This window comes from Podarcis cretensis, assembly GCF_951804945.1.
Source record: "Podarcis cretensis genome assembly, chromosome: 6".
NCBI lineage: Eukaryota > Metazoa > Chordata > Lepidosauria > Squamata > Lacertidae > Podarcis > Podarcis cretensis.
This window is the reverse complement of record NC_137175.1, coordinates 8,108,206-8,122,118: the sequence shown is the minus strand read 5'-3', so window position 1 is coordinate 8,122,118 and position 13,913 is coordinate 8,108,206. Positions and strand designations below refer to the sequence as shown.

At 48.1% G+C, this 13,913-nt stretch overlaps 1 protein-coding gene across 1 annotated transcript in view; it reads right to left on the bottom strand.

Moving 5' to 3' along the window:
* The window catches only part of EEF1A2 (eukaryotic translation elongation factor 1 alpha 2), a 40,044-nt gene that overhangs the window by 11,814 nt on the left and 14,317 nt on the right, over positions 1-13,913 (bottom strand). Inside the window, exons 3-4 of the mRNA XM_079979607.1 lie at positions 8,614-8,793; positions 5,919-6,215 (exon numbers count right to left, since the gene is read on the bottom strand). Coding sequence (XP_079835733.1) covers positions 5,919-6,215; positions 8,614-8,793 — 477 coding nt within the window. The remainder of the gene's footprint in view (positions 1-5,918; positions 6,216-8,613; positions 8,794-13,913) is intronic.

Below are 13,913 nucleotides of genomic sequence, written 5' to 3'. Positions count from 1 at the left end.
TTGGTGCCATTATCTGAAAGACCACCTCCTTTCTTTTAAAGACGGGTGTGAAAATCAGTGGACACTGTTGGTACTGCCACTGCCTTCTCATGTTTTTGGGGAGGTGACAGTCCAGCAGAGGTCACACTCTCAAGACCACCTCTCCCCATATGAACCAACCCAGACCCCGTGATCATCATCTCAGACCCTTCTTCGTGTGCCCCCTCCACAAGAGGTCCGAAGGGTGGCAACACAAGAACAGGGCCTCTTTGGTGGTGACTCCCCGTTTCTGGAATGCTCTCCCCAAGGAGGCACCAGGTGAAAACTTCCCTCTTTAGGCCTTAGGCCTTTAACTATCTGTGTGGCCTTTTAGAAATAGGCAGGATGCTTTCAATGTACAGTGGTGCCCCGCAAGACGAACGCCTCGCAAGACGTAAAACCCGCTAGACGAAAGGGTTTTCCGTTTTGGAGGCACTTCGCAAAACGAATTTCCCTATGGGCTTGCTTTGCAAGACGAAAATGTCTTGCGAGTTCCTGCGGGTTTTTTCCCCTTTTTCCCCAGCAGATGTCAAAGCGATAAACAACTACCTGACATTCAGAAGACATCTTAAGGCAGCCCTGTTCAGGGAAGTTTTTAACGTGATATTTTATTGTATTTTTGCTTTCTATGGAAGCCGCCCAGAGTGGCTGGGGAGGCCCAGCCAGATGGGCGGGGTATAAATAAATTATTATTATTATTATTATTATTATTATTATTATTATTATTATTATTTCCCCCTTTTTCTAAGCAGCTAAGCCGCTTATCAGCTGATCCGCTAAGCTGATAAGCCGCTAAAAGCCGCTAAACCGCTAATAGCGCTAATCCGCTAAGCTGTCAATGGGCTTGCTTTGCAAGACGAAAAAACCACTATACGAAGAGACTCACGGAACGGATTAATTTCGTCTTGCGAGGCACCACTGTATTCGTTTTTCCTCTCAGTTTCATGTAACTATTTTTTTTGGGGGGGTGGGTTGTCTGTTTGGTTATGCACTTTAGGCCCCACCCTATTCCCCTGAATGTGATCTGTTTTGACTTGACGTATTCTTAAGTTGCTGGGACCCTCACGGAGGAGGGCAAGTAAAAAAAAATGTAATTATTAAATTTTGGCAAGCCCAGAGACTCACAAACGTTGGAGGAACTGAAAACGGTGAGAAGCTGTGGAGTTACAAACTGATGCAGAGAATAAAATTGCTTACTAGGGAAATGCTGAAGTCGCCCTTTGTTCACCTCAGGGTCAATTTTTTACGGTAGCCCAAATCTCAGTTGTACGGGTGTATGCATATATCTCAATTTTAACTCATGAGCTATTACTGCTATCTGCTCCAATTGTATACAGTGGTACCTTGGGTTACATACGCTTCAGGTTACAGACGCTTCAGGTTACAGACTCTGCTAATCCAGAAATAGTGCTTCAGGTTAAGAACTTTGCTTCAGGATAAGAACAGAAATCGTGCTCTGGCGGCGCGGCGGCAGCAGGAGGCCCCATTAGCTAAAGTGGTGCTTCAGGTTAAGAACAGCCTCGGGTTAAGAACGGACCTCCGGAACGAATTAAGTACTTAACCCGAGGTACCACTGTATTTTATCTTTATGAACACTGTTTTTATTGTGTTATGTTATGTGAGCTGGTCTTTGACCGTAATAAATGATCTAGCATCTAGCAAACTGATGCAGGAACAAGAGCAGGACAGAGTGACTACTTTGTTGACCAGACAAAGCCCCAGTTCATACTTTTCAAAATCCCCCCCCCCAAAAAAAATGTGGAACATCTCATCGCTATATCCACATGATGCCCCAGTCCTCCAGAAGGCCCTCACATGCCCATTCTTTCCCTCAAAAGGGAGGAAAGGAATTCCTTCCCAGGAATTGGACATCAATGCGGATGCCTCAGCACAATACAGTGCTACCTTGGTTTTAGAGCGTCTCGGAAGCCAAACATTTTGGTTTTCAAATGCCAAAAACCCTAAGTACCGGTAAATGCTTCCGTTTTTGAACGCACCTCAGAAGTCAAACAGCTTCCGCTGCATTTCTCCCCCCCCCTCCCAATTTTCTCCATTGACTTTGCAAACCGCCCATTGCGCCTTGGTTGTCAAACATTTCGGAAGTCGAACGGTCTTCCAGAACGGATTGCGTTCAACAACTGAGGTATCCCATGCAACTGCAGTGATGGGTCAACTGTAGAGGCGGACATTATCTATCTATCCATTTCAGTTTCTCTCAATTTCCCACTCTGAATTTGAGCTCCCCACATTTCTGCATAGCTGCCAACGTTTCCCCCCTTTTTTAAGGGAAATTCCCTTATTCCGAATAGGATTCCTTGCAAGAAAAGGGAAAAGTTGACAGCTATGCATTTCTGCATCCTCGCAAAATATCTGTCAGGTTATTGTGAGCATTCCTCCTCCTAACATAGGTGGTTCTGCTGCATCTAAAAGTTCTGGGAACTTTCAATCACAAGCCCAGCAACGCCCCACTAGACACAGATTTGCAACAACGTACTGCTGCCCCTTCTCGCTTGACCTCCATATTTAGGAAGTATAAATTCCAAAATGACGTCACCCTGTTTTCCCCAAACCTATTTTTAATTAGATTGTTCAGTGTCATCTCTCCAGCACTGGCAGCTGCCGACATTCAGCTGTCTGGGCTTTGGGTACGCTGATTAAAATAATTGGCTAAGAAAGCTTTTAACAGGCAGCGGCAAACGATTACTTGTTTGGTTTGCAGAGTGCTACACGACCGGTGCTGGGCCTGCTCTCACAATAACTCTGTGAACTCAGCCACCATTATTCCCATTTTACAGACATTGCAACTGAGGCCGAGGGGTGCAGCCGAACAGCAGCAGCTTCTGCTCCCAGATACAACCCGGAATAAAGGCTGTGAGGTCATCAGAATAATCATCTTTCACATCATTGTATTTAAGTAGCTATTTAAGCCTCCTTTAGTGGAGAAAGGGGCTCTCTCTGATGCTCGGATTAATACACTAGTTTTACTGGTATGCAAACTGCTCTGGGAACCTTTTCCAGCTGAATAGCGGGCTTTTTCGGCTGTGGCTCCGATCTGGTGGAACACTCTGTCACAAGAGACTAGGGCCCTGCGGGACTTGACATCTTTCCACCAGGCCTTTGGCCAGGGAACAACCTGACCCCCTCCTTTGGCAATCCTCACAGAGCCCAATGGTTGCCATTGATCTGATTTGAACTGATTTTAGAATGAAATGATTTTAGAATGTTGTATCATTTTACTGTTGTTAGCCACTCTGAGCACGGCTTTTTTATTAATAATAATAATAATAATAATAATAATAATAATAATTATTATTATTAATGCTTTGAATCAATAAACAAAAAACTTAAGTAGCAGTACAGGCCAGGCCAGAAACCCTTTATCTTGTTAAGAACTAGGCCTTAGGTAAAGGTAAAGGGACCCCTGACCATTAGGTCCATTCGTGGCCGACTCTGGGGTTGCGGCGCTCATCTCGCTTTATTGGCCGAGGGAGCCAGCGTACAGCTTCCGGGTCATGTGGCCAGCAGGACTAAGCCGCTTCTGGCGAACCAGAGCAGCGCACGGAAATGCCGTTTACCTTCCCGGCGGAATGGTACCTATTTATCTACTTGCACTTTGATGTGCTTTCGAACTGCTAGGTTGGCAGGAGCAGGGACCGAGCAACGGGAGCTCACCCCGTCGCAGGGATTCGAACCATTGACCTTCTGATCGGCAAGTCCTAGGCTCTGTGGTTTAACCCACAGCACCACCCGCGTCCTTAGTCATCCCAAAAAGAAATTATACAGCTCACAACTCCAGCACTGATGGCAAGTGGTGCCCCAAAGTAATGTATTCCAAACTTCTTAGGCTCAGAGAACCCTTTGTGTACTGATTGGTCCAATAAAGAACAATTGAAAGATGGCAGCAGAATCTCAAGGATTACAGGACATGATTGATTCACGCTCATATTGAGTAACAACTAGGTTTGCTGGATCTGATTGTCCCCCTGCATAAACGGAGGGCTCATCCACTTTCGCTGGGCCCAGATTTTGATTGTATTGTGGACAAATTACCGTATTTTTCGCTCTATAACACGCACCAGACCATAACACGCACACAGTTTTTAGAGGAGGAAAACAAGAAAAAAAATATTCTAAACAAAATAGTGGATATATGATTTTTGTGGTTCATGCTGTGGCCACAGACATGTGATCTGACAGTGAGTTTGGAGTAGCCCAACGCAAAAATCCTGAGGATCCATGTGGATCCATGCTTTGTAACCATGGAGGAGGGAAGGAAGGGGAACCATGGATCCTCTGCTCACGACTGCAGCAGATCCCCCCCCCCCCCGCCACCCGCCGGCATTCGCTCCATAACACGCACAGACATTTCCCCTTACTTTCTAGGAGGAAAAAAGTGAGTGTTATGGTGCAAAAAATACGGTAATTCCCATGGACCCAAGAGGTCCGTGGCTCTGCTCTGCAAAAATCTGATCTTACCCACTCAACTGAAACTCAGCTATGCAAAATCTGCCTCTGGATCTTTTCCGGGCAATTGTTAAGATCCGATTCAGCCAGGAATGTCAGGTTTTCGCAAGGCACAGCCCCGTAGACAGGACAGCCTCTCCCCATAGGCTCTGACATCTCCACCATCTGGAGGTGTATACCTGGGGGTCCCTGGGTGTTGATTGTTTTCACACACCAGAAACACATCCTGTAGAATTCTACCTGTTATGTTTTATCTGCCCAAGGAGAATGAATTTCAGGAACCCAAAAGTCGTATTGAAAAACAAGACTTTAGAGACATCTGGCCCCAAAATGGCAACTAAGCAGTTTCGTTTTGGCGACTGTAACCCTGGTTTAAGGAGCCATTTGGCACCTACTGTAGCTTATATATATATAGAAACTCCGATATATATATAAGCTACAGTAGGTGCCAAATGGCTCCTTAAACCGGGGTTACAGTCGCCAAAACAAAACGCCTAGTTTACTCTGAGTGAAACACTGGTTTACTTTGAGTGAAACTTAATTGGCTACCACCCTCAGAAAGAACCCTTTCGATGTCAGCAAGGTAGCATCAACCACTGGCTCCAAGTACAATTCCAAGCACAATTCAAAGTGTTAGTGTTGACCTTTAAAGCCCTAAATGGCCTCAGCCCTGTATACCTGAAGGAGCATCTCCACCCCCATCGTTCAGCCCGGACACTGAGGTCCAGCTCCGAGGGCCTTCTGGCGGTTCCCTCACTGTGAGAAGCCAAGTTACAGGGAACCAGGCAGAGGGCCTTCTCGGTGGTGGTGCCTGCCCTGTGGAACACCCTCCCATCTTATGTCAAAGAGAACAACAACTACCTGACATTTAGAAGACATCTGAAGGCAGCCCTGTTTAGAGAAGCTTTTAATGTGTGACATTTCAATGTATTTTTAATCTTTGTTGGAAACCACCCAGAGTGGCTGGGAAGACCCAGCCAGATTGGTGGGGTACAAATAAATTATTATTATTATTATTATTATTATTATTATTATTATTATTACTACTACTGTTGGACTAGCAAGCCATCACATAGAATTCTATCTGTGATATTTTATCTGCCCAAGGAGAACAAATTTCGGGAAGCAGAAAGTCATGTTGAAAATACAACTTTCAAGCAACCAAAATGGCTCCCAAAATGGCAACTAAGCATTCTTAACCCTGGTTTAAGGAGCCATTTGGCACCTAGCTTATATACTCGAGTTTCTAACACTGCCTAGGCTCCACCTGGCCTGCCTTAAGACTCCCTCTTCAAGCCAACCCTTCTCGTATTCACAACTCGACTTCTCGGTCCCTGGGAGATGACGACGGAGGGGCTTCTCCAGCTTCGATTGGACCCAACTGGAGCTGCAAACCTCATGTGAACACAGCCTAGCACCGCCCACCAGAGACTTACGTTGGGAGACGGCTCCAGCATGTTATCGCCGTGCCAGCCAGAGATGGGCACGAAGGGAACGGTCGCTGGGTTGTAGCCGATCTTCTTGATGTAGGCGCTGACTTCCTTGACGATCTCATCGTAGCGCTTCTCGCTGTACGGCGGCTCCGTGGAGTCCATCTTGTTAATGCCCACGATGAGCTGCTTGACGCCCAGGGTGTACGCCAGGAGGGCATGTTCGCGGGTCTGGCCGTTTTTGGAGATGCCGGCTTCGAACTCGCCTACCCCAGCAGCCACAATCAAAACGGCGCAGTCGGCCTGCAGGGAAACAAGGCACAGACACACTTAGGAACTGCTTGCGAAGATGGGCCCACAGCTGAGGTGCTCCGAAAGCCAAGTCTGTCGTTTCGGTACGTCGTTTTCACACGACCGTTTGCAAAATGTCACAGGAGAATTTCCCCGTTTCACTTTCTCTCCATTTCTCGTTTCTTCCCCCCAAACGTAAGTTCCACTTTTCCACATCGGCTCACAATTTTTTAAAGAAGTCTTCATGAAACTTTTATCAGCGTTTTGTAAAATAAAATTAAAAAACAGCATCAAGCATTTTAGTGCAAACGTCTCCCAATACGCGCATTTTTTTTGCCAAGCAATATACAGCGGTACCTCGGTTTTGGAACGTCTCAGTTGATTAACATTTCGGTTTCTGAACGCCGTGAACCCAGAAGTAAATGCTTTGGTTTTCGAACTCGCCTCAGAAGTCGAAAAGGCCACGCGGCTTCCGTATTGAGTTTTCCATATTTGAGGCTTCCATACTGAGTTTTCGAACGTTTCAGAACTCAAAACGGTCTTCCAGAACAGATTACCAGTACTTTCGAAAACCAAGGTAACCACTGTGTTGCATTTTTAAGTACATTTCCCATTTCTAAGCACTGTACAGGCAGTGACCGATTTGCAACAGACCGGTGCAAACAACCGGTGTTTGGGCCCCTTTTGAAAGAAAGCAGAGCTGGGCCAAAACGAAGTGAGTTTTTTGCACTCTGCCAACACATGTGGGAGCCAGGAACAGAACCCTTGCGCAAAAGGGTTGCCACCTGTACATAAAAACAATCCATAGAAAATGGGGCAATAAAACAATAAAAATCCATCACAAAACCAAACTAAAGGCCTTAAGACGCCTGCTGGAATAAGAATGTCTTTGTCATTTGCTGGAAGTTCAACAAGGAGTGGGTCTGCCTAATCTCAGGTGGCAGGGAGTTCCGCAAGCCGAGGCTCACTATACTGAATGCACAGCCAATTTCAGCACACATTGTTTGGCTTGCGGACCTGCATTACAAAATTTGGAGGGGTGCGAGTTTCAAAAGTTGACTGTGTTTCGGTTCATGTACTCTTTTATAAAGCAGATGGTGGGGGGGGGAGGGAAGAGAGCCACTTGCAGGAAAAGGTAGAATTTAACCACAATAAGTAAATAAACAAACGACGTGTCTTGGGATACAGCAGCACCACCTGAGATTTCCTAAACAAAACAGGTACATATTGGGCTCCTAATATCCCATCTTCCCTTCCAGTATTGTAACTCAACAAGTTCTACGAACTGTTGGCTCGATACCTGAAAACTGATAGTGCCATCTGCTCCTATAAATAGTTGATGGCTCCTTTAGGGAGTTTGTCCTTTTTTACTCCCAGGAAAGCAGGGAGGGGAGAGCACGCTCCAAATGCATTTTTAAGAATTTCTACGGCCCCTTTCCAACGCACAAAGCATGCTAGCTTCGCCATTTGGCCAGCCAGAGTGCAAAGCTAGACAGGGTTCCTAGCACGTCCATTTTTTAAAAAAATCCAGGTCACACAGTTCTGCTGGCAGGGACCCATGCAGAGAAAAAGGATGTTGGTGCTGTGCTGGTGCTCAGGGAACGACCCAAAGGTGCCCCCTGCCCTGAGACAAAGCCATTTCTGAGCTTGGGAGGAGAGGGTGTTGCAGGCTACCCCCTCCCACACACGCGGGGGCTGGCCTTTTGCCCCCGCGAGAACAGGGAATCCCCAGGCGTGCCTTCGACCCAGCCCACCAATCAGCGGGCTGGGAAGGCGGGGCCTAGCCTATTTAAGGCCAGGCACGCCCAGGGACTGCCCTCTTTCCCCTTTCCAGCTGAGCGGTTTTTCCCATCCCACCCAGCCTTTAGGCTTAGCTAGCTATGACCTTGCTATGGACTCCGGTTGGTCGCCGCAAGGGGCCTGGTAGGAATTTTTCCAATTTGGCGCACTTCTAGCCTTTTGGATTTTTCGCCTACCTCGTAGCAAACGTCACAACTTCCGCAGTATTGGCGGTTAGGCATTGGCAGGGGGTTAATTGTTATGCAAATGAAGGGGGGAGGAAGCGCCATCACCTTCCCCCAATGAAAAGGGTAGTCCGGTAGAGGACTCCGGGGGGCGTTGCCTTGTCCGAAACCTAGGGAGGTAAGGGCCTCTGGCACGCCCCGAGCGGTGACACCCGTGGGATCCTAGTTGGCGTACTTCAACAGGACTCCCACGGCTTGTGGATAACCCTTCCCAGTCTCCATGCCAGGTAGTCGATAGGAGCCAATGCCTAAGGCCAATACCTTTCAATTCTGTAATCAATAAAGTTGTGGCCTTTTTATGCCCATTAACCTCAAATAATGTGTCCGGTGTCTTCATTTCACATGGGGGAGGGGACTTGCCACGCAAACAGCCTCCCCTTTCTCACCTGCGAAGTCCCCGTGATCATGTTCTTGATGAAATCCCGGTGCCCGGGGGCATCAATGATGGTGATGTAGTACTTGGTGGTCTCAAACTTCCAGAGAGAGATGTCGATGGTGATCCCTCGCTCACGCTCGGCCTTCAGCTTGTCCAGCACCCAGGCGTACTTGAAGGAGCCTTTCCCCATCTAACAGGTTGGAGAAAGAGGGGAGAAGTTTTTGTAAGGGCTTTAGCTCAGCTAGTTAGAACACGGTGCTGATGATGCCAAGGTTGCAGGTTCAATCCCCATATGTTTTTGGACTACAGTTCCCATCATCCCTGACCACTGGTCTTGCTAGCTAGGGATGATGGGAGTTGTAGTCCAAAAACAGCTGCAGAACCTAGGTTGGGAAACACTGGACTAGGTGATGCTCAGGTCCCTTCCAACTTTGAAATTCTATGAAAAATCCAAGTGCAATTAATATTATTATTATTAATATACCCTGCCCATCTGACTGGGTTGCCCCAACCACTCTGGGTAGCTTCCAATATATATATATATAAACATAATAAAACATTACACATTAAAAGGCTTTCCTCTACAGAGAATGCTGTTAATGTTGTGATTTATGGGGCAGAGGGGAGGGAACAGTCTGCATCACCATCATCATCATCAATTTTAATTATACCCCGCCCTCCCCGGCCAGAGCCGGGCTCAGGGCGGCTAACACCAATAAAATAACAGTAAAAAAAAGTGATGGGGGGGGGACCCCAATTTAAAATACAGGTTAAAATGCAATTTAAAATGCAGCCTCATTTTAAAATAGCTGCTAGATCAAGACCATAAGGGGAAGGAAACATAAGGGTCAGACTGAGTCCAAACCAAAGGCCAGGCGGAACAGCTCTGTCTTGCAGGCCCTGCGGAAAGATGTCAAGTCCTGCAGGGCCCAAGTCTCTTGTGACAAAGCGTTCTACCAAGTCGGGGCCAGTACTGAAAAGGCCCTGGCCCTAGTTGAGACCAGTCTAACCACCTTGCGACCTGGGACCTCCAAAGTGTTGTCATTTGTGGACCTTAAGGTCCTCCGTGGGGCATACTAGGAGAGGTAGTCCCGTAGGTACATGGGTCCTAGGCCGCATAGGGCTTTAAAGGTCAAAACCAGCACCTTAAACCTGACCCTGTACTCCACTGGGAGCCAGTGCAGTTGGTAAAGCACTGGATGAATGTGATCCTGCAGCGAGGACCCCGTAAGGAGCCTTGCTGCGGCATTCTGCAGCCACTGGAGTTTCTGGGTCAGCTTCAAGGGCAGCCCCACGTACAGCGAGTTACAATAATCAAGCCTGGAGGTGACCGTTGCATGGATCACAGTGGCCAGATCAGGGCGAGAAAGGTAAGGGACCAACTGCTTAATACGCGGAGATGGAAAAATGCCACCTTTGCTGTGGCTGCAACCTGCGCCTCCATGGAAAGGGAGGTGTCGAAGGTTACACCCAAGCTCTTGGCAGAAGGCGCTGGCACTAATTGAGCCCCCGCAAGAGATGGGAGTTGATGCCCCAAACCCTTCCAATTATTGGGCTCCTGTATCTGTGGGGGTTTGAATGTACAGTCCAACCTCGGTTCCCAAACACCTCCGTTTTGGAACGTTTTGGCTCCCGAAAGCTGAAAACCCGGAAGTGCCGTATTTTTCGATCCATAAGACGCACTTTTCCCCTCCTAGAAAGTAAGGGGAAATGTGTGTGCGTCTTATGGAGCGAATGCAGGGGGGGAGGCAGGCAGGAAAAGCAGACTCTTGGGTCCGCGAGGCTCTTGCGGGCTTTTCCCCAGGAGCGAGAAGGGACTGACGCGGCCAGTCAGTCCCTTCTTCCTCCTCGTAGAAAAGCCCCTTAAAGCTCCTTAAAGGGTGTGCGGCTCCTGTGGGCTTTTGCGGGAGTTGGGGCTTCTGCCATAGCCTTGCGCAGCCCTCAGCGGCCTTTGACACCATCGACCATAACATCCTTCTGGACCGTCTTGAGGGGCTGGGAGCTGGGGGCACTGTTATACAGTGGTTCCGCTCCTTCCTCCTGGGCCGTGTTCAGAAAGTGGTGGTGGGGGATGAGTGTTCAGACCCTTGGGCCCTCACTTGTGGGGTACCTCAGGGTTCCGTCCTCTCCCCCATGCTTTTTAACATCTATATGAAGCCGCTGGGAGAGATCATCAGGGGGTTTGGACTGGGTGTTCATCAGTATGCAGATGACACCCAGCTCTACCTCTCCTTTAAATCAGAACCAGTGAAGGCGGTGAAGGTCCTGTGTGAGTGCCTGGAGGCGGTTGGAGGTTGGATGGCGGCTAACAGATTGAGGCTGAATCCTGACAAGACAGAAGTACTGTTTTTGGGGGACAGGAGGCAGGCAGGTGTGGAGGATTCCCTGGTCCTGAATGGGGTAACTGTGCCCCTGAAGGACCAGGTGCGCAGCCTGGGAGTCATTTTGGACTCACAGCTGTCCATGGAGGCGCAGGTTAACTCTGTGTCCAGGGCAGCTGTCTACCAGCTCCACCTGGTACGCAGGCTAAGACCCTACCTTCCCGCGGACTGTCTCGCCAGAGTGGTGCATGCTCTGGTTATCTCACGCTTGGACTACTGCAACGCGCTCTACGTGGGGCTACCTTTGAAGGTGACCCGGAAACTGCAATTAATCCAGAATGCGGCAGCTAGACTGGTGACTGGGAGTGGCCGCCGGGACCACATAACACCGGTTCTGAGAGATCTGCACTGGCTCCCAGTACGTTTCCGAGCACGATTCAAAGTGTTGGTGCTGACCTTTAAAGCCCTAAACGGCCTCGGTCCTGTATACCTGAAGAAGCATCTCCACCCCCATCGTTCAGCCCGGACACTGAGATCCAGCGCCGAAGGCCTTCTGGCGGTTCCCTCATTGTGAGAAGTGAGGCTACAGGGAACCAGGCAGAGGGCCTTCTCGGTAGTGGCGCCCGACCTGTGGAACGCCCTCCCATCAGATGTCAAAGAGATAAAGAATTACCTGACATTCAGAAGACATCTTAAGGCAGCCCTGTGCAGGGAAGTTTTTAATATGTAATGCTGTATTGTTTTTAACACTGACTGGGAGCCGCCCAGAGTGGCTGGGGAAACTCAGCCAGATGGGCGGGGTATAAATAATAAATTATTATTATTATTATTATTACTAAGGAAGCCGGAGGGGCTTTAGCTGCGCGCAGCCCCTCCAGCCGGGAGAGGCTGCACTAAAGAGGAAGCCAAGACAGCGAGCGGGATGGATTTTTTTTTTTCTTGATTTCCTCCTCTAAAAACTAGGTGCGCCTTATGGTCCAGTGCGCCTTATGCAGCGAAAAATACGGTAACTGCTCCGGTTGGAACGAACAGCTTCCGAGCTGCGTCCCCCCCCCCCCGCCCCATTGACTTTTGCAGCCAGCCCATTGGTCCTTGGAGCAGATTAAGTTTGAAAACCGAGAGAGAGCAAGCTTGCCAAATTGGTCCCTGGGCCCAGGCAACGGTTATGGCTGGATTTTTCAAGCACACCAAAATGGATTTCAAGCACCTATGTGCCACTGCCATTCTAGGATAACAAGGGAGGCGTTCATGAAGAGTTCTAGAAAAACAGCAGTGCTTAAGAGCTTAAGAAAAAATGGAGGGACCCAGTCCATCACCCTCTTCTGGAAGTGGCCAACCAGATGCCTAAGGGAAGCCCGTGTGATGTCTACAGGACATTTCCTGTAATGCTTTTCCGGTCTCTGGCTGCTAAGCTGTTGAAACCTCTTCCGACCTTTGAACCAACAACCTGGGAATGTTGTCAAATGCTTTCACCAGCAGGATCTGTTCACGATGAGCGACAACCTACAGGGTCCCCAGCAGTAACCACCCAGGATCAAAGCCCTCTATCTCATAGGTAGGCACACTAAGGCCCATCCGGCCCAATAGCCTTCTCAATCCGGCCCGCGGACGGTCCAGGAATCAGTGTTTTTTTACATGAGTAGAATATGTCCTTTTATTTAAAATGCATCTCTGTGTAATTTGTGGGGCATAGGAATTCGTTCATTTTTTTTTTTTTCAAAATATAGTCCGCCCCCCCCCCAATGTCTGAAAGACAGTGGACTGGCCCCCTGCTGAAAAAGTTTGCTGACCCCTGCTCTATCTGAAGGTTTTTCCCTATTTTTCAAGCTGTAGGGTCAGAGTCTGTTTGCAAGATTAAAAAACAACAACTTAAGAAGGGACAGCAGGGGCTTTGAGGGTGCCCATCAAAGAGTTAGTTCTCTGCCCCATCACCACCATGAACTATAATCTTGAGGTCCCCAGCTTTCAATTTTTTAATAACCTAAGTTTCTAGCATCTGTGGATTCTGAGATATGAGGAGGAATGGGCAAGCATTTATTTTCTCATCATTATTTGTGGAAGTGGAGATAACTAGCCTTCTGCATTTTCCTTCACCCTCCACCCCTTGGAAAAATTCCTGCAAACACCCAAAGTTATTCACCTGGAGAGCAGCTCAAGCAGGTATACAGGTTACCTGGCTCAGTCCTTCCCACTATGGTGAGCTGTGTTGCACCTCCATTTAAATCTTAAAAGTGCTTTACAAATTCACGCCCACACATCTAAACTAGCGTGTGTGCACCTGCGCTTTAGTGATGTGCTTTCCTCTTTTTTGGGCAACAGGTGAGGCTGCTGCTAACCAGCTGCACCAAGGCTGGGCAGCTACAGGAAATGTCGGTCCAAGCCACATGTTAAAACTACACAATCAGCTCAAGACAATGTACAATAAAAACCAGTTTTAACCCACCAACCCCCGACAAAAAAAAGCAGACTTATTTAAAGCAACGATACAAAATAGGCACTGATAGCAGAGACCCATTCACTCGTCTGGGAAAGGCTGTCAGAACAAAAATGTCTTCAGTTGTTTTTGGAAAGTGTAGAGTGGGCGTCTGTCATATCGGGACAGGAATGCCATTCCACAGTATATGGTCAGTAGCAATACTAAAAACCCCTGCTTCAAGTTAATTACAATTGCTAGTGTCTAAGAAATTAAAAGACACCTGCTTCTTGGGAGAAAAGCAATGACAAACCTAGATAGCATCTTAAAAAGCAGAGACATCACCTTGCCAACGAAGGTCCGTATAGTTAAAGCTATAGTTTTCCCAGTAGTGATGTATGGAAGTGAGAGCTGGACCATAAAGAAGGCTGATCACCGAAGAATGGATGCTTTTGAATTATGGTGCTGGAGGAGACTCTTGAGAGTCCCATGGACTGCAAGAAGATCAAACCTCTCCATTCTGAAGGAAATCAGCCCTGAGTGCTCACTGGAAGGACAGATCGTGAAGCTGAGGCT